The sequence below is a fragment of the Mya arenaria genome, chromosome 10 (genome assembly GCF_026914265.1).
Source record: "Mya arenaria isolate MELC-2E11 chromosome 10, ASM2691426v1".
In the NCBI taxonomy this organism is placed as follows: Eukaryota; Metazoa; Mollusca; class Bivalvia; order Myida; family Myidae; genus Mya; species Mya arenaria.
In genome coordinates, this window is record NC_069131.1 from 37361016 (window position 1) to 37379715 (window position 18700).

General features: G+C 36.8%; 1 protein-coding gene and 1 long non-coding RNA gene across 2 annotated transcripts in view; both read left to right on the top strand.

Annotated features, from left to right (window-relative positions):
• The first annotated feature begins 3680 nt into the window (after positions 1–3680).
• On the top strand, positions 3681–8584 carry LOC128204132 (uncharacterized). Its single transcript, XR_008256099.1, has 2 exons — positions 3681–3813; positions 8358–8584. It is a non-coding gene; the product is annotated as an uncharacterized LOC128204132 (long non-coding RNA).
• Positions 8585–8834: 250 nt separating this feature from the next.
• Positions 8835–18700, top strand: part of LOC128204669 (uncharacterized) — a gene marked incomplete at its 5' end in the record, with an annotated part of 52969 nt that continues 43103 nt past the window's right edge. The window contains 7 exons of the mRNA XM_052906068.1: positions 8835–9065; positions 10478–10655; positions 11126–11306; positions 12809–12932; positions 14675–15571; positions 15881–15976; positions 16862–18680. Coding sequence (XP_052762028.1) covers positions 8835–9065; positions 10478–10655; positions 11126–11306; positions 12809–12932; positions 14675–15571; positions 15881–15976; positions 16862–18680 — 3526 coding nt within the window. The remainder of the gene's footprint in view (positions 9066–10477; positions 10656–11125; positions 11307–12808; positions 12933–14674; positions 15572–15880; positions 15977–16861; positions 18681–18700) is intronic.

Sequence of the window (18700 nt, forward strand, 5' to 3'; positions counted from 1 at the left end):
AGTGGACTACACGTACAAGTAGTGGAATACACGTACATGTAGTGGAATACACGTACAAGTAGTGGAATACACGTACATGTAGTGGAATACACGTACATGTAGTGGAATACACGTACATGTAGTGGAATACACGTACAAGTAGTGGAATACACGTACAAGTAGTGGAATACACGTACAAGTAGTGGAATACACGTACAAGTAGTGGAATACACGTACAAGTAGTGGAATACACGTACAAATAGTGGAATACACGTACAAGTAGTGGAATACACGTACAAGTAGTGGAATACACGTACAAGTAGTGGAATACACGTACAAGTAGTGGAATACACGTACATGTAGTGGAATACACGTACAAGTAGTGGAATACACGTACAAGTAGTGGAATACACGTACATGTAGTTGAATACACGTACAAGTAGTGGAATACACGTACAGGTAGTGGAATACACTTACATGTAGTTGAATACACGTACAAGTAGTGGAATACACGTACAAGAAGTGAAATACACGTACAAGTAGTGAAAAACACGTACAGGTAGTGAATTACATGTACAGGTAGTTGAATACACGTACAACAAGTGAAATACACTTTGAAGTAATAAAATACACGTACTAGCAGTAAAATATACGTTCAAGATGTGAAATCACGTACAATTAGCAAACTACACTTACATTAGTGAAATACACGTAAAGGTAATGAAATACACTCAAAAGTAGTGAAATACACTTACATGTATTGAAATACACGTACAAGTAGTAAAATATATACGTATAAGTAGTGAAATACACGTACAGAGGCCGTCTTCAATAAGCAATTTAGATTGGACTTTAATTTAAGATTAGAAACTGAGTGTTGTTGTTGTTGTCGAGTTTATAAAAGTCTGCCCGCGCCCTATAGTGCATGTATTATGGCTTGACCCCGTCACATCCCCAAGTGTGACTGAAACATATTTTCGAGGCCAAAGGGGGAGTTTTGTTCCCACCGTTTTTGGATATTCGCCAAACTAGTAACTTTGAACACAAATTGCAGCGGGCAGAAACTGAGCGTTTTGATTGTTCTTAAGCTGACCAATAGGCTTAATGGATTCACTAAGGCATATCTAAGGAAAAAGATAAGATCAATATTGTTAATTGACCCTGGTCATTTCCGGAAAGTTTCGGGAAAGTCTGTTCTTTTGGGTACTGGCCGAGGGATTTTGATTGAAATAACGCTTTTAAATCTAATCGGAAATAAATCAGCGTCATCGAAGACCATGTCGAAAACATGGTTTACTGGAGAATATCCGGAGGCATAGCATTTTCGTGGCAATGTCTACGGCGTTGTAATGCCAGTATAAATGGTTAATATTTTTGAAAATGAAAATTATGGATATCGCCGCACGATTAGTATATTTGTCCAAATATGTTGACGGGAAATCACAAAGAACTAATATAAAAAACACACCAAAACTCGTAGTATTTTCCAGACTCTTATATAACAGTCTACAAATATTGTACATGAGGAGGTGATGAAACATGCGTTCATTATTATTAGCCAGTTCGAAAAGATGATCATAGATATTAAAGCGTCGAAAAATATATCCTAGTATTAGTCGCAGCTCTTTCGTAGCTAAAATCAGTAAAATACTGAGGTTCATAAGTTGTTTTCTTGACATTGCCTGACCTGACTACTCAAACTCCAATATACGATCGGGTGTTGGGAATAAAGTAAAGACAGGGTGAACAAGCAGGGCGGCTCCAGGGTTCAACTTCAGAGGGGGCGAAACTTAGTGGCGCAACCTTTTGACTAGCGACCCTCTCTCAAAACCGAAATTTGCATTGATTAAAATAATGGTAAGAGAGTTTGGGATACTTCTGAAGAATGTTTTAACAATTTTTAGTCCGAAACGGTGCATTTTGAAAGTATATTATTCCTTTTTCTCTCCGATATCCACATAAAAACAAAACTAACTTGGACGATTCCAGGAGGTGGAGGGGCACCGCCCTCTAAATCTACTGGTGTTGGCCTACTATCAGGGTGTAAAACTGAAGAAGCTAAAGCAAAGCTATTATTTACGATCATGTTTCAATCAATGGGATCGCCGGACAGATATTGTATTTTAATCATATAGAAAGCTTCAGACGAAAATGACGGCCAATTTAGGCATTACTTGTTATTATAAAGTGTGTTATTCATCGGATAACGCATGCCCGTGGCTTTACGGTTGCCCTCAATCCCACCCGCTCACGCGTAGATCGAAAAATAGGAGGACCAAAGGGAACATTTCCCTTAACATTGACCGATCAAAGCCCTTAGTAACACAAAGATGTACAACCGTTCGTGCGAGATAAGTAAAACTCTTAATGAATTTAAAAAAACTGTTGTGAAACTGACCTCTCTTTGTTACCTTCTTAATAATTCTGAGTATGTGTTTAAGAACTTGATGAGTGGCCATATGTGTGCGTAACTGGTCCCAGATATCAACTGGAACATTTGAAGTACAAATAGAAACACTTAATTCTTAAATAATTACAATATTTGGAAAATACGTTCTTATGGTAACAACTTCTAGTGCAACTCGAATGCGATTAGTCACAATAATAATTATATATACTGCCTGTAGTATAGCAACTATATTATGGTTCTACATGTACTATGCGGGAGAAAGGTAATATAAAACAGCGGGGAGGAGGTCTTAAAGTGTGTCAACATAATTATTAATTATACTTATCATCACAAGAATATAATATATGCCCTAAAGCAACTATCTCCAAGGAGAGAGGTCTTAATATAAGCTCTAAGCTATCTCTTCAATCCTTTTCCCTGTATGCTTGTAATATGCTGATATACGTATTACATACAGAACTCTGGATGTCGTTGCACATTTTATAATTATAGCATTTGACAACACTATATCACATCATCAACTAAGTAAAGAGTATGTTTAGGTAGGTCTATGTCAGATGTACTAGCGGAAAAAGCTCTGCTTATTAGAGAACTTGTCTAAAAAGCGCCAAGCCTTTCGCTGCTTACATGATGTTTTTCTTAACTTTTTGAGATACTGAGAGGTAATACCTCAACGTTCGTGACAATTTTCAGAATTAATCTTCGTAGATCCGTGTTCATATTGATAAACCTTAATATTGTTATTGCGTGGATTACATTTTTTGAATGATGCCATAACATGTCACTGCTGCAATCAGAATAAGTTGTGGAGAATTTTGTTATTGTTTCCAGCTATATGTCGAACTTGATGAAAGTTTATTCAGTTTTGAATAGTTCCATATTTACAGAGGTCATTTCATCTTATTCATAATTTACAATCCAAAATTTATTTATATTTGGTCACTATGAACAACAGCAAGCATAAGCTATGTTAAATTAAAGTTGTTGACCGGCATGAACATCTAACAGTGAAACTAGATTATTAGACATTGAAGTACTTAATATAAAATACATATAAAGTATGCATAGCATATGTATGTCAGATATCGTAAGCGATGGTTAATCGCAAACTGAAGTTAAAGCAATATATCCATTGTTTGCAACGTGTCGTCAAGAGAACTCGTCTATGACATGTGTTATTTTAAGGGAAGTAATTCATGAGGGGAGCTGATGCGCGTTTTTTAGTTGTTTGTAACCATTGCCTTTGCCAAAATTTTAATTCGTGAAATATTTAAATGATGTCACGTGACGCATTAAAATGGCGTACAGCATGTTGTGAAAATATGCAGAGTAGAAAAATGTGGGTTTCATGACACTTGGACGCATGCATGCAGTATTGTTGTGTTTAATCTGCATAATAATTAACATTTATTATTATTGCATGCGTAAGTTGTGTAAATCTTTTTGCTTTAGCTGTTGTCACGATACACTTGTAGTTTTTTTGTGATTAGGACATCGTTATGATTTCATCAGTAAATTAATATTCCACAAGTTTTTTTATAACCTCTCAATTGTTAACATGTCCATTGATTTGATAATGTTGTAAACAATTTTATTTCCAAATTCATGGGTATGTATTATTTCTCCTAAATACTGTAGTGTAGTATTTTTACATTGACATTGGCTTATCCATGAATTAGTCCAAATAATTGTACGTTGACGGATTTGACGTACAAATTGTTTAGTATCAAAAGTGGGTAGTTGTTCCGATCAGGATTCCGGGTTAAAGCATATAGCGTCTATAAAATATCATAAAAACAAGAAATATTACCAGATAATGTTATTTTATATTAGTTCCGTACACAAAAAAATAAATATCCAACTTATAATTATCAGTTTGACGGCTTTTTTTCATTTCATTCTGTCAAAACATACCGATATATACATGAAGGGCACCTGCAAGGCTTTAGGGCACAGTTTTAAATCGCTCGGAACATTTCGGCCATGGCCGAGTTGTTACGATTGTATAACGAGGTCTATCTCGAAGCTTTGTCGGAGGAGGCCGAGCTATTACGATTGTATCGAGTTGTTCCCCTTCGCATAATTGTTGTCTGTGTCAGTCAACTTTCGTTTTATTGGAAAGGTAAACAACTTGTTTTAATGCATTAAATGCTTGTTTAGTGCAAAATAACTTTTCACTTACATGGTAAAATATGAATATAACTCTTTATGATCAATTTCAACCATAAAATACTTCACTTAAAACAATTTCAATATTTTTAAAACACCCCCGTTTTTTGTACATTCCCGTTTAGACGTTAGGGATTGGAAGAATCCCGTATAACTATTATTTTAGACTAATCCATGAATGGATAGATATTTACTAGGAAAGTCTTTATATTGCTCTCTGGTCTTCAAACATTGGTGGAAACCCAAAATGTGATGTCAATAGTCAAGCATGTTCTGCATCCCACTCTGTCCAGCCTTCTGAAAAAAGGCCAGAACTTGGGGGAACTGTGTCAGAATGGACTGATGCAAGGGCGCGCATCTCAAGTGCTCTAGCCACCTTGCTGTCTTTGCTTTGTTACTGTCGTTGCTTTGTTACGTCCTTGTAAACCCCTACACCATTAAACTACAAGGACTGCTGTTAAGGTTCTGTCCATCATTTCGAAATAACATGTAACTGTGCCTTTGGATTGTGTTGAAAATATCAGATGCCATTTCCTGCCTGGGCTTCTTTGTCAGACCACCTCTTTGTCTTTGGAGTATTCTTTGACTTTAATTGTCACTTTGTCTTTTGCCAGCCTGTCAGTGGCATTACTGGCGCCTTGTTAATAGCAAAGGAGTACCCATTGTGTTTATCTAGGTTTCAAACCGCATTATTTATAGGCTGGTATCTTTTACCCTGCCATACCAGCCACTATAATGCGGGTTAAGGGAACTTTTTTAACATTTGGATATTTATTTTTATTAACGCCACAAGTCGACTGATACATACCAATGTAAGATGTATTCTTTGACTGTAATTCCACAATATGTTACACTGCATTGTTAAATAAAAACGAAAAAGTAATACATTAATTATTTTTAGCCAATACCTATCTCTTATTACATTAGTGTTTCATGAAACACTTATTTAGATCGGCTTATGTCAACAAAGCATCACCATTTTGGAACTACTAGCTGGTGCGCGTTATCTTGCCACTTGATATACTTAAAGCACAGGGATCTGTCATTCTTGGCTAGGTAAACAATAAGTTGCATCTTAAAGCGTGGAGTCGCCAAAACAAAACTCATCAAAGACTCTGAATCGGCTGTTTATATGGACTGCCATATATACCTGCCATACTTACACTACCAGCCACACAAAGAATGTGTCACCTGCGCTGGGGATATTGTGTCATTTTGGGGATATATTCCACGTTAGCCAAAGCAGTGGTACACGTATCACCGCATTCATCTGCTGCTACTGTGTAAGTTCTGAAAACATGCATGTGGCATATTGCTGAGATGCAGCTAACCCCGATATGCAAGTATTTTAACAGGTGTCGCAGGTAAAAAGGAGATTTTTGAAAAAGTTCATAACACTGACTAGAATTGTTTTTATAAGACAGGAACATAGAAATATCCTTCTGACAAATGACAACAGCTAACTTTATTATGGTTATTTAACACTGCGCAACACCGCATATAGCATTGACTTGACGCGGGGACATGCGAGGAAAACTATAAAAATGAATGCAGTGTGCAATATGCTCATATTGTGGGGTATAGTGAAAGATTGATTAAAGAGATAACGTTCATGGTAAGGAATAGTCAATATAAACAGCCGCTTTAGAGTCTTTGACGATTTTTGTGTTGGCGACTCTACGTGTCCATATCCCACTTGTTGTTTTTCTAGCCAAGATCCCAGCGCTAAGTATATTTTGCGCAAATATAACGCGCACCTGTTTCGGTTAAACTCCACTAATAAAATGCGCATTTGAAATCAGGTAGTCATCTTCAGGTAAGGGTATCAATATTTGATAAAAATGTGAACACATATAAATAAGGTTTTTTATTTTTTAGCTTTAATAAAACAAATATATTTATATGTATATTAACCAGGAAAACAGTCGAAAAAAATCAACCTTATGAATAATGTATCGAGAATATCAATGTCCCGACAGCAGGGTTCCCCCTGGGTTCTAAAAAGTTGTCGCCACTTTTTCGCGGGGGGTTAAGGGGGCCGCGATAGGCCCCCTTACGGGTCCAGGGCAGCGCCCTTGTGGGGGCCAAGGGGGCGAAGCCCCCTGAAGCTCATGGAGTTTTAGCATTTTAAGAGCCTTAAATTGCATTTAATTAGCACATTGTCGTGCAAATCATAACATTTTGTTGTACATGAAGCACAAGATATTAATAGCAAATTGTTATTCTGTTGACAAAATCCATTGTATATGGACTAGTATATAAATAAAAAATATCGCAAAAAAATGTGACATAAACATCAATATGTTGATTTCAGTCTAATGCCTGCATACAATAAAAGAATACATTTGTGAAATTATGAGATAAATTTAAAATAAATGGAAACTCGAAGAAATATACATTGTCAAACTAGGGCCATAACTTTCCTAATAGAAATTTGTCTACCTACTCTTTACTCCAGCCAACATATTAGAAGCCTTATCAAATGGGGTTTAATCCTATTTATTTGATTTCTGTTAATCTTTTTGACACTTTTTGAACTCTTAGAATGCTGCATTTATAGCAATTACAAATTGCGACAAAACCGAAAGCAAGTCTATTTTTAGCGCATAAACGTCATTACGAAATTTGCATATCACGTGACTTTCCGACAGCATAAAATTCTACGATTTGCATATTTAAAACTAACACAAGGCTGTTGAGCTAAATATTAAAATTGTTTGCTAATAAGAGACATAACAGTTTAAGGATGTCATTGTTTATCCGTGAAAGCAATAAAATTCTGCAATAATTAGCGAGGTGTTGACTGGGCCGTGACTGCTTGCCCTAATTATCGGATTAATTTTTGTTGTCGCACTAGCAGATGCGCTTGATTTATGACAGTGACAGAATCGATTATCATGCAGGCCGCATGGTCACCACTTACGTCATTTTAAGAAAATATTTTAGAAAAAAATCGTTGTCGCCATAAATTCGCCAAATTTGAAAAGTTGTCGCCACTTTTGCGATTTTGTCGACAATGGCGATCGCCAGCGGCATTCGGAACTCCTCGGCCATTTTTTTCAAAAACAACCTCGGATGTATTTGGACGGTTTACATACTCAAAAAGAGGTACGTTTAAGTCCGCTGCAAGTAGATCGCGTAGTAATTTTATTTAGCAGTTGAACTTTATGTCTTAACTCTTGGGAATCTTAATTATGTTTGCAATAATACACTTCACTGGTAATCAATTTAAACTTAGATCAATAAATACATCTCTAAAACACTAAATTTAAATAACGATATAATTCAAAAAAATACGAACTACTTCAACTGATGTACCGGCATACATCCGAGGTTGTTTTTGAAAAAAATGGCCGAGGAGTTCCGAATGCGCCAGCGGGAACCCTGCGACAGGGGAAGTCACTGCGTAGGATAAATATACTAATCATAAATGGCTAACCCAATATGGCAGTGAAAAGTTGACAGAAGCCGATCAGCGTATTTTTGAACAACTTGGTGTAGAATTTTCAAACTCATTATGCACAATTTTCATGGTCAGGTCAACAGGTGACCTAAGGTCAAGGTCATGATGGCTTTTAGCACCAAAAAATCCATTTAATTTCCGATCAATAAACTTCTAACAACTTGGTGTAGTGTCTTCAGAATAACTTAGCACATTAATTTTTGTCAGTAGCTGACCTCAATTAATTTTAGGGTCAATAGCTGTCAGTCCAAAGGGCAAGGTGACCTTTTATAGAGAAGTTATGGGCAACAGATAACAGTTCTAATTTTATGAATATTTGTATTTTCATTTTTTTAGGTTTTCAGTAATATGCGATGAATGGTTCTTCAGACAATTGTAATAACCAATCAGATTCAAGAGAGGAGTCAGGTGATTTGGGAAGCCAATCAGCTGCTGCTTCAGGGTCAGTAAGCCAAACAGCTACAAAAGAGGCGGAGTCTAAGATCACAAAGGCAGAACCAAGTGACCTATCAATTAGCCAGAATCCACAAAATTTAAATTGGAACTTTGATGACAGTATGGAGGTATGAACATTCAACAAGATTTAAAAACAAAATGGGGATACTTATGATGGACACTTTAAAAAATTGTGTAATTGTCAAATGAGTATTTTTAATATTTTATTATTGACCACATCAAGCAATACCAGGTTAACTTTATTTCAACAAGTTTGTGTTCCATTTTAGCCATGAATTTTCAGCAAAAATGATTTAATAGTTTGTTCAACATTTTGTCAACCTGCAATATTTTTCTTTTTGATCTCTTTATAAAAAAACCCCGTTCAGTGGCTTCTCAGAAGAACATTTGACCAAACTGGACGAGGTTCTCCAATCAGCTAGCGTCCAAGATTTGTTACAGCAGTCAGGAGGCGGGCTAGACTTGCTCGCTCTGGACCAATCAGAAGCCCAGTTTACAGCCACGCCTATCCCTGTGAGTGGAGGGGCTGGGGATGGCGCAATACCCTCAACATCAGCTCACGGTGGGGATAACGATGACTACCTACCAGTGAGTAAAAAATAATCATTTCAAGTGATCTTTATTAAGCTATTCCTATTTTTGAATACACTATTACAATTATGGTTGCTTAGAATACAATAGAAACTACATAAATTCCAAGTCAGGACAATTTACTACATGTGTATGCATAGTTTTGCAAGCAACTGCAAATGTACTATATATATATTTAGATGAAAACAAACAAACAAAAAACACATACAGGGATTCCATCGCAACACAAATACAGAGATTGCTCTTAGTGCCCTTAATATTACTTCGGTAGAGACTATTGTTGATTACCGGAAGTTGCAGTATTTTGGACAACTATGTAGACTGCCATGTATGTATCATGCAAAACAGATATTTGTGTATAGACTTACGAAGTTTCAGTTTTATGACGGACAGATAGTGGGATTTATTCCAGATATATTTCGGTTGTTAAGGAAATATTCACTGGAACATATTCTTATTGAATACTTGGCGTCTGGAATTTTCCCATCAAAATTAAGTTGGAAAATAATTCTGAATACAAATGTGATAAAAATGGAGAAGACTAAAATAATGGATCATATTAGAGACAAACATGGTGATGTGACAAGAGATATTCTGCGAATTGACGACTGCTCAAATTTATGGATTATATGCAGGAACACTCCAAAATTAATAAATGTATGTGCACAACTTTTAAGATATTTTGCTTCTGTACTCTCAAGACAATACCGACAGATTTGCAAATTTTTTTCACTTTATGTCGAAAACCTTAATGTGCATTTAATGTTCATATGTCATGAGAATGAGGCAAACCAAGTGAAACTGTGTGAGTCTGTGCTGGATTCGTGTACCATTGATGCCTTTACTGAACTAATAAGGTATCCAATTGAGGAACAGTGTGTTCACATATTTAAACTAGCGACTGAGAACGATGGTGAAAAATTAAATAATGTCAGGGTGGCATATTTCCTGAAACAAGCATTAAATAGAAACGTGGCGAGTGTGTTATAGCTTAAATAAAAAAAAAAAAAAAATTGACATTGTGTATTTAATGTCTACTGAGCATTAATTATTGCAGCTTTTGTTCTGTTTCACTGCAGTATATACATGAGCTTGTTGATAAAATATGAAGTCAGTTGCATGTACGTTATTTCTATGACATGCACACTCTAATTGTTTTTGTTGTTGCGTAAATGCTTTATTTATCATTGAAATATGTGTTGTAAATACGTTCTGCTCTTCATTATTGGAGGAAATAAAAGTATATCTAGGATCTGGGGGATCCCAATTATTTTGTGGGATAGAACACATTGTTAAATTCCTTTACCAACAAAATAAATAAACATACTGAAGATAAATGATCTCGGAAACATATTAAAGAATATAAGCAATGCAGAAATAATAAGGTGTCACTACAATTTGCATTGTAGGAGTCCATACTGAGTGTGGTGTTCTCGGACCATGGATACTGCATGAACCCAGATCGAGCCCAGAAGCCCAAGCTGGTAGTAAGCCAGCCCATAGTGTCCCGGGCTCTTCCTGTCATGGTGGAGCCCACTAATGATTCCCTGCAGCTGGGTGGGCTTCCCACAGCACTTATGGCTGGAGGTAAGAAGTTTTAACTCAGATGGCTGTAGTAAACCAGCAGGTAGCATCCTGGGTGGGCGTCTTAAACAATGATGGATAAAGGTAATGAATCTCTGCACCTGGTTGAGCTTCTAACCGCATTGACGGTTGGAGGTACATGTATAAGAAGTTTTAACTCAGATGGTTGTAGTAAACCAGAAGGTAGCATCCTGGGTGGGCGTCTTAAACAATGATGGATAAAGGTAATGAATCTCTGCACCTGGTTTAGCTTCAAACAGCACTGATTGCTGGAGGTATGTTGTTTCTTTTATTAAGAATTTGCCAAAGTAAAATAAAAATAGGGATAAAGAACTTCAAAATTAAAGCAGTCTTCAATATTTATTTATTATTATTTAAAACTGTAGCTTTCCGGAGTTTGGTCATCGAAACATTGTCTGTATTTATAATCAACTGGTCTGTTGTCATTGTAATTATCTTTTGCCTTGTTTCAGACTCCAATGTTGACATGCCAGACTCAAGCACAGAGAGCCCCACAAACTCCCCACGCAAGTCAGGTCGCCCTACGGCCCGGAACAAGTTCATGGATGACGATTGGGTGACCGGGAGCCCGGGTAAAGGACGTGGCAGGGGTCGTGGTGGTCTTAGTGGGGTCATGTCCCCATTTGGTCTCAGGTTGGGATTGTTTGATAACGAATTTTCATTACAAAATTGGGGCCAAAGTTGTAAACACATCTGGTCAAAGGTCGAGGTAACATTGACCTTTATTGGTAAAAGGATTTTAAAGCTTGTCCGAGTGATAACTCAACAATGCTTAGACCTATGGCAATCAAACTTGACATGGAGGCTTGGCCTGACCAGTAGATGACCCCTATAGATTTTGTGATAACTCGACAATGCCTGCACCCATGGCCCTCAAACTTGACTTTGCAGTTGGGCCTGACCTGTAGATGACCCCTTTTGATTTTAGGGATTATCTGGTCAAGGTAACAGTAGCCTTTAACGTGAAAAAGTTAACAAATCTTCTCCCAGTAATATCGCAATAATGCCTGGATCTATGATCACTTAACTTCACATGGAGGCTGGGCCTGACCAATAGATGACCCCTTTTGATTTTAGGAGTCATCGGACCAAAGGTCATGGTCACAGTGATTGCGAAAATGTTGTTCAAGTGATAACTCAGCAATGCCTGTACCCATGGCCCTCAAACTTGACTTGAGGGTTGGGTCTGACCTGTAGATGGCCCCTTTTGACTTAAGGGTTCATCGGGTCAAGGTCACAGTGATCTTGAACGCAAAAACCTTGTCTGTGTGATAACTTTACAATGCCTGCACCCATGGTCCTCAAACTTGGTTTTGGGCCACCAGTTAATATCTCAGATGGAATTTGAGGTCATAGAGTCAAAGGTCATTGTCATAACTCATATTCATCATTAAAATTTTGTCATGTTTACTTATTCCCTGTTGCTAAGAGTATATATTTTTATCTGCAAATATCAGTCATCATCTGATTAAAAACTGTTCCTTCTATTCCGACACTTTGAATTGTCATAATCCTAAACCTGCCTCAAAGGATTCAAATGGCAAATCAGCTGTCATTTCAGTCCATGCATATTTTATTCAATTGTCCATATATATGGTATTTTAAAAAAAAATTAAAAGTTTATCCGAATATATAAAACATTTCATTTTTCAAGTAACATATTGCAGTCTGCTTATATCAAAAGCTGATTGGCTGAGAAGTCCCACAATCTGACAAGCTTGTGACTCCTTACACTAAATGTTTTTGCCTCTCGGTTAAATGTTTATTTTCCTAGTCTCACAGATCATAGACACCATGTGTGCTGCTCTGTTTTGCCACGCTTGTTTCTGTTTTAACTAGCCAGGGCATTTAATGTTTTCCTCTGTCTTTGAAATATGTGGGAAGCCCAGAAGGCTTCCTGAGAAAAAAGATTTGACTTAGTTTGACGTAAATTTCTTGTAGCCCAAGGGTCCTGGGCAGTGTATTTGTCAGACACTGTTTACTTATTTCCTTTTTGTTTATTTTCCAGGACATCTTCTGGTATTAATGACCAGTAGCAGACACACATAGTGCAGAAATGATTAAATGACCCATACACAGGCAATGAAGGCCTTTTGATAAAAAATCAGCTGTAAAATTTTGTTCACTCTTTTCAGGGCATCTTCTCGTATCAGTGACCAGAAACAGCGTGACTTAGCAGAGAAAATTATGCTGGCTAACAGGCAAGCCATGGAGGCTGAGAGACAACAGTCTGGCGTCTCTGATGACAGTGCTGATCAGGTAATAGATATGAACAGATTTGGCCTTTACAGGCTACAGCACACTCAACCAGTTAGACCCTCTTTCCATTTCCCTCCGCATGATTTTGCTATTGCGACCATCACAATGAATTTATCGACTGTGTTGTGTTCCTCGGAGATTGAATTTAAGGCCCTTGGAGGGTGATTAGTCGACCTAAGAATAATGAACGCGGCGTTCCTTAGAGGGGTTAACTCCGCGAAACTCTGTGGACACTTGATAAGAATCTACGCTTAAGTTCTTTTTTTTAATAAAATTTTCAACTGATTATGATGGCTCCAGTAAATTGCTATTATTCTTTTTCCTCTGCCTAATTTCATGAAGTTAGCCTACCACAAGAATGCAGTCGTATTTCACTAGTTGCACATGCATTTATAAACATGTTTTTAAATGACTGAATACATTGGTAAACACATTTCACCCGAGTAAGGCTATGAGTTTTTTCGGAAAATCAGGAGGTCAAACATGCGTTCAAAGTTCACAACACATGGTTGAAGGCCTTCTTGCCTTGTTTATCTGTGGAAAATTCCTTAAAACATCATAGCTATTTTTTACCACCAATAATAAAAAGTATATTTAATCTGCAGCCACGGAGTGGGGAGGGGATTATAGGAATGCACTTCGTCCGTCTGTCATTCTGTCTGTCTGTCCATCTGTCTGTCTGTCCGTCCGTCTGTGGTCTAGCTGTAACATTTTGTGTCTGGGCTATAACTTACTTATGCATGGATGGATTACTTGGTACAAATGTTTTCCTCATTGAGACGATGTGCAGTGACCTTGACCCGGGTCCATACCTCAAAGGTCAAGGTGACACAAGACATTTAAAGGTCAGTGTACACATGCTGATGTTGGCGCTATAACTTACTTGCGCATTAATGGATTAACATATTACTTGGTACAAATAATGTCCTCATTGAGACTGTGTGCAGTGACCTTGACCCGGGTCCATACCTCAAAAGTCAAGTTCACACAAGACATCTAAAGGTCAGAGTACACATGCTCATACCCGCGCTATGACTTACTTATGCATTGATGGATTACCATATTACTTGGTACAAATGTTGTCCTCATTGACCCGGGATCATACCTCGAAGGTCAAGGTCACATGAGACATTTAAAGGTCAGAGTACACATGCTTGTGTCCACGCTATAACTTACTCATGCATGGATGGATTACCATATTACTTGGTACAAATGTTGTCCTCATTGAGACTGTGTGCAGTGACCTTGACCCGGGTCCATACCTCAAAGGTCAAGGTCACACGAGACTCTTAAAGGTCAGAGTACACTTGCTCGTGTCTGCGCTATAACTTACTTATGCATTGATGGATTACCATATTACTTTATCGAAAATACTTAAGGCTTGCTAGTAAATTTCATCAATGTTATAAATCAAGGACACATTTTCCTTCTTTTTTTAGCCAAAATAACCTTGACATTGATCTGACCTACACTACACACAATATGAATAACTTTAACAAATATCCTTTTATAATATATGATGACCTTGAGGACGTTGTTAAGTTTTACTTTAGCATGGGGAAGGGGCGCTAGCCTTATAGCCAAAGTACATGAATTCTTCCATAAATATAGGTTCCAAAAGTGAAAGTTTTCGATTTTCTTATTGTAGATTCAGGGACCGATGTTTTGAAAAAAAGATCTTTGTGCCTGATAGAAACAATACATATACACAATTAATAAGTTTGTTAAAATTTCTTAAACAGCAGTCGCCATCGAAAATCCCAGGCCAAGGGGGAGGGAACAGCACATCTGGGCAGTCTCCAAGATCAGGTGGAGCTTCAGATGAAGATAGTCCAGTGGAAACAAAAGATAAGAGCGATGGTGAATCAGATAAAGATGTTCCTGATGTTGAAGAGTCGGATAGCGAAGCCGAGGAGGTGGAGAGTAAGAAGAAAGACAAGAAGGTGAAGGTGAAAGATAAAAAGAAGAAAAAAGGGGGGAAATATGAACAGGATAGTGATTATAGTGACGTGGAAGGTTCCAAAAAAGGGAAGAAGAAGAAAAAAGGGAAGAAAAAGGGGAAGGGAAAAAAGGGGGATGTTGATGATGAAAGTGACGAAGGGGAAAGTGGAAAAAAAAGTAAGAAAAAGGGGAAATTAAAAGGTAAAAAGAAAGGAAAGGGTAAAAAGGACAAGAAGAAAGAAGGGAAAGGTAAAAAGGGAGAAAAAGATGTTAGTGATTCGGATGAAAGTGATGTTGATACAGAGAAAGAGAAAGCTGGAAAATCTCCAAAATTAAAGAAAAATAAAAAATTAACGAAAAAAGAGAGACTTAAGAAACTGAAAGAGGCTAAAGAAGCCAAGAAGAGCAAGTTGTTGGAGAAGAAAAAGGAAAAAATGAAGGCAAATAAAAAGAAGGGGAAAATGACCGAAACAGAGCCGGAAAGTTCTGATGTTTCACCGAAAAAGAAGTTAGGTGCGAAGAATAAGGCAGAAGCCGGAAAGAAAGGAAAACAGGAGAAAGAGGTGCCGAAGACTTCTCTGAGAAAGACTAGAAGCAGAGAAAATACACAGAGTGAGAGTGAGTCTCTTAAAACTCCCCCTAGGAAAGCTAAAGTTGTGGAACTGGAAACTTTGCCGAAATCAACAGAGCCAAAGAAGGTGAGTTTGATATCATTAATGTTGTAATAAATTCTTCTGTAATGTTCACATATGTATGATAGTTCCAAAACACTGCCATATAGTTTGACTATCAACAATAAAATATTTCCGTAACATGAATGGTGGTCACCAAGCCACAAATGGGTTTTTGCCAAGTTCTCCACACTGGTGCGCAACACTTTGCCAACCAGAGTGACTTATATAAGTTAATAAAACTTCATTTCAATTGATGTAAAATACATAAAGTTTTATCCCGATTGAATCCTAGTATTCACAAATTATTCATGAATATATTTCTCTAAAATTTAGATAATGACTGCTAGAGCAGCCAAGCGGAGAGGACAGGTTGAATCAGCGACGCCGTCGAAGAAACCAAAGACAGAGGATACTGAAAAAACAGATGAGGTGACTGTTAGTGTAGAAATAGAAAGAACTACGGGTAGACTTTGAACAGTAGGGTTATATAAAATTGTCATTCACTGAAAGTGTTTGTTCTACCCATTTCATATATGGTTTTAAATTTGGAAAATTATGTAGATACTATAAAGATCATTTACATGTATGAAAAATAAAATTCTGACTTTGTCATTGAGTTTAAAATGTGTTAAATTGTGTATGCATATTAATGAATAAGTTTATAAAATAACTTAATCTAATCCTTTGGGTTTTAATCAGAATAGTTAAAATGTGACAGAACAGGGCTTTTTCAATATAATGAACGGGTCCGACTATCAAACCCATTCCCGAAGCAAAATATATGATATTTTTCCCAATCTTCAGATTATTATTAAATTTTTTATAAGAGTGTTTTTACCTGTACTGGTTCATTTTCAACATCCTTATAAATTATGTGATGTACAGTTTTGTGGCAAGTTGAATTCAGAAATCATTGATTTTTACCACACTCAGATATACAATGTATCAGTATGAAATATTATCAGATATATCAGTATGAAATATTATCTGTCATGATTTATTGCAATAGATATTTACACCGAAATGATTGATATTCCAGCCATTTTGGGTGTTTGAAAGGGAAAAGAAACTAATATGCAATAATTTCTTCATTCACAGTAGCTAAGACAGCTTGTTATTTAGACTGTATTTCCCAATTTTGGCATTTTCGAGAAGCAAATTTTCCCAAAATGTCAAGGGTCTTTTTCCCAAAATGGGCAGAAAATGCCCTGTAGAAATATTTATTATTAAGTGTTGTATACAAAACATGCATTGGAATTATACTTTGTTTACATGTGGTTATAAGTTGAATATTCTATGAATGTATAATTCCAGGCACAAGCTATGTCAGAAGCTATATCCAGCCAATCTAGAGAAAAGCAAAACATATTTGCTAACCTGGGCATGGATCTTCTTTCTGAACCGGTTAAAGCTGAACATGACAGCAAGCCTGATGCTCTCCCTGTAGCAGAGAGTAAGACAGAACTAGCTGCTGACAAAACAGAAGAGTTACGAGAGAAGAAATTGGAAAAAGATTGTGATGATAATGTAGAAATGAAAAATGTAGAAAACACTAGCAAAGATGTTAATCAAACAAAGGAGGTTATTGATAATGCTAAAGTAGATAATAAAGTTGAAAATGAAACAGACGAAAAAGGTGAAGTAAAATTAGATAAACAGAATGAAGAGAAATTAAATGAAAAATGGGAAGAGAGTATTTTAGAAGTTCAAGAACAAAGTGTTAGTGTTGATGGTGATAAGCAGAAAGTAGATGATGTGAAAACTGAAGAAAAACAGCCATCTGAACATTCTGACCATCATCATCCACATCATCATCATAGAAGGCATTCACATGAGCACAGAGACTCAATATCTAGTGATAGAAAAGATGGTGGAAAGAGGGATTCTCATGATAGGAAGGACTCTGAAAGGAGTGAACGGAAACATTCGCATGATCGGGATAGGAGACACTCTTCCACATCATCTTATCACTCTAAGAATAAAGATAAGGATAGGGAGAGGCATAAGGATAAATTTAAGAGAAAAGATTCTGAAACAAAAGATCGAGTATCTACTAAGAATGGGAAAGAGTCAAAAGATAGGGAAGGTGACAAATCTGCTGCGGGTGTGAAGGAAAGGAGGGATACTGGTGGAGAAAGGGCTGGAAAAATTGTTCAAGCTGGTAAAAAGGTTGGGAAAGATGGTAAACTTATTACAGGAAAATTGAAAAAGAAATCCAAGAAAAATGATGAAGCTATGGATTCTTCTATGATTGATTTGTTTAAACCTGATAATCTTCCAGTAGTTGAGAAAGAAGAAGTTAAGAAAGAAATAAAAGAGCCGGAAAAAGTGAAAGAATCGAAAGTGAAATTTGCTGAAATTGATACAAAAGATAAGGTTCAAAAAGAGAGTAAGAGTGCTGAGGTCGTCAAAATAACTGATGAATTACCTGATTTGGAACAAGTCAAATCAGATAAACAAGTTAAAGATCAGGTTGAAAATGTTCAAGGCGATTCTAGTCATGAAGCAGAGGTTAAGGTTAATGCTGTTGAATGCACTGCAGAAGCTGAAGATGTTGATGTTGATATTGAGAATGTTGATCCTGACCCAATGGAAACAGGAGAAGCTAAACCTGATAGTAAAAATGAGGAACCAATGGAAGTTGACACTGAGGTTAAGTCCGAAACTGATGAAAAAGTAAAGGATGAGGATAACACTGTAAAAGAAGGGTTAGAAAAAGAAAAAGAAAGCAATTCAATAGATGATGGGGCAATGGTGACAGTGAAAGAAAATGAAATTGAGGAAGAAAATAAAAAGGATTTGAAAAAAGAAAATGAACAGGAACAAGAAATAAAGGCTGTTGAAGCTAAAACTGCAAAGAAAGAAGATGAAGAAAAAATGCAGGATATAACAGAAGAAAAACCGAAAGTTTCAATTAAGCCGGAAAGAAAGATTAAACAACCGATGAGAATGGCAGACTTTTTCTCTGAAAGAAGGCTTAAGATTAACGATCCCAGGCCTAGACTTGTAAAAGAGGTAAAGCCGGAGAAGGAAGAAGTAGTGGAAGATGTAGAAGCTTCTCCTTCAGGGAGGTCAAAGAGGAATAAGTCGAAGGCGCTGAGTGAAATTCTGAAGAAGGAAAAACTTGGAAGTGGTGAGGATTATTTCTTGTTT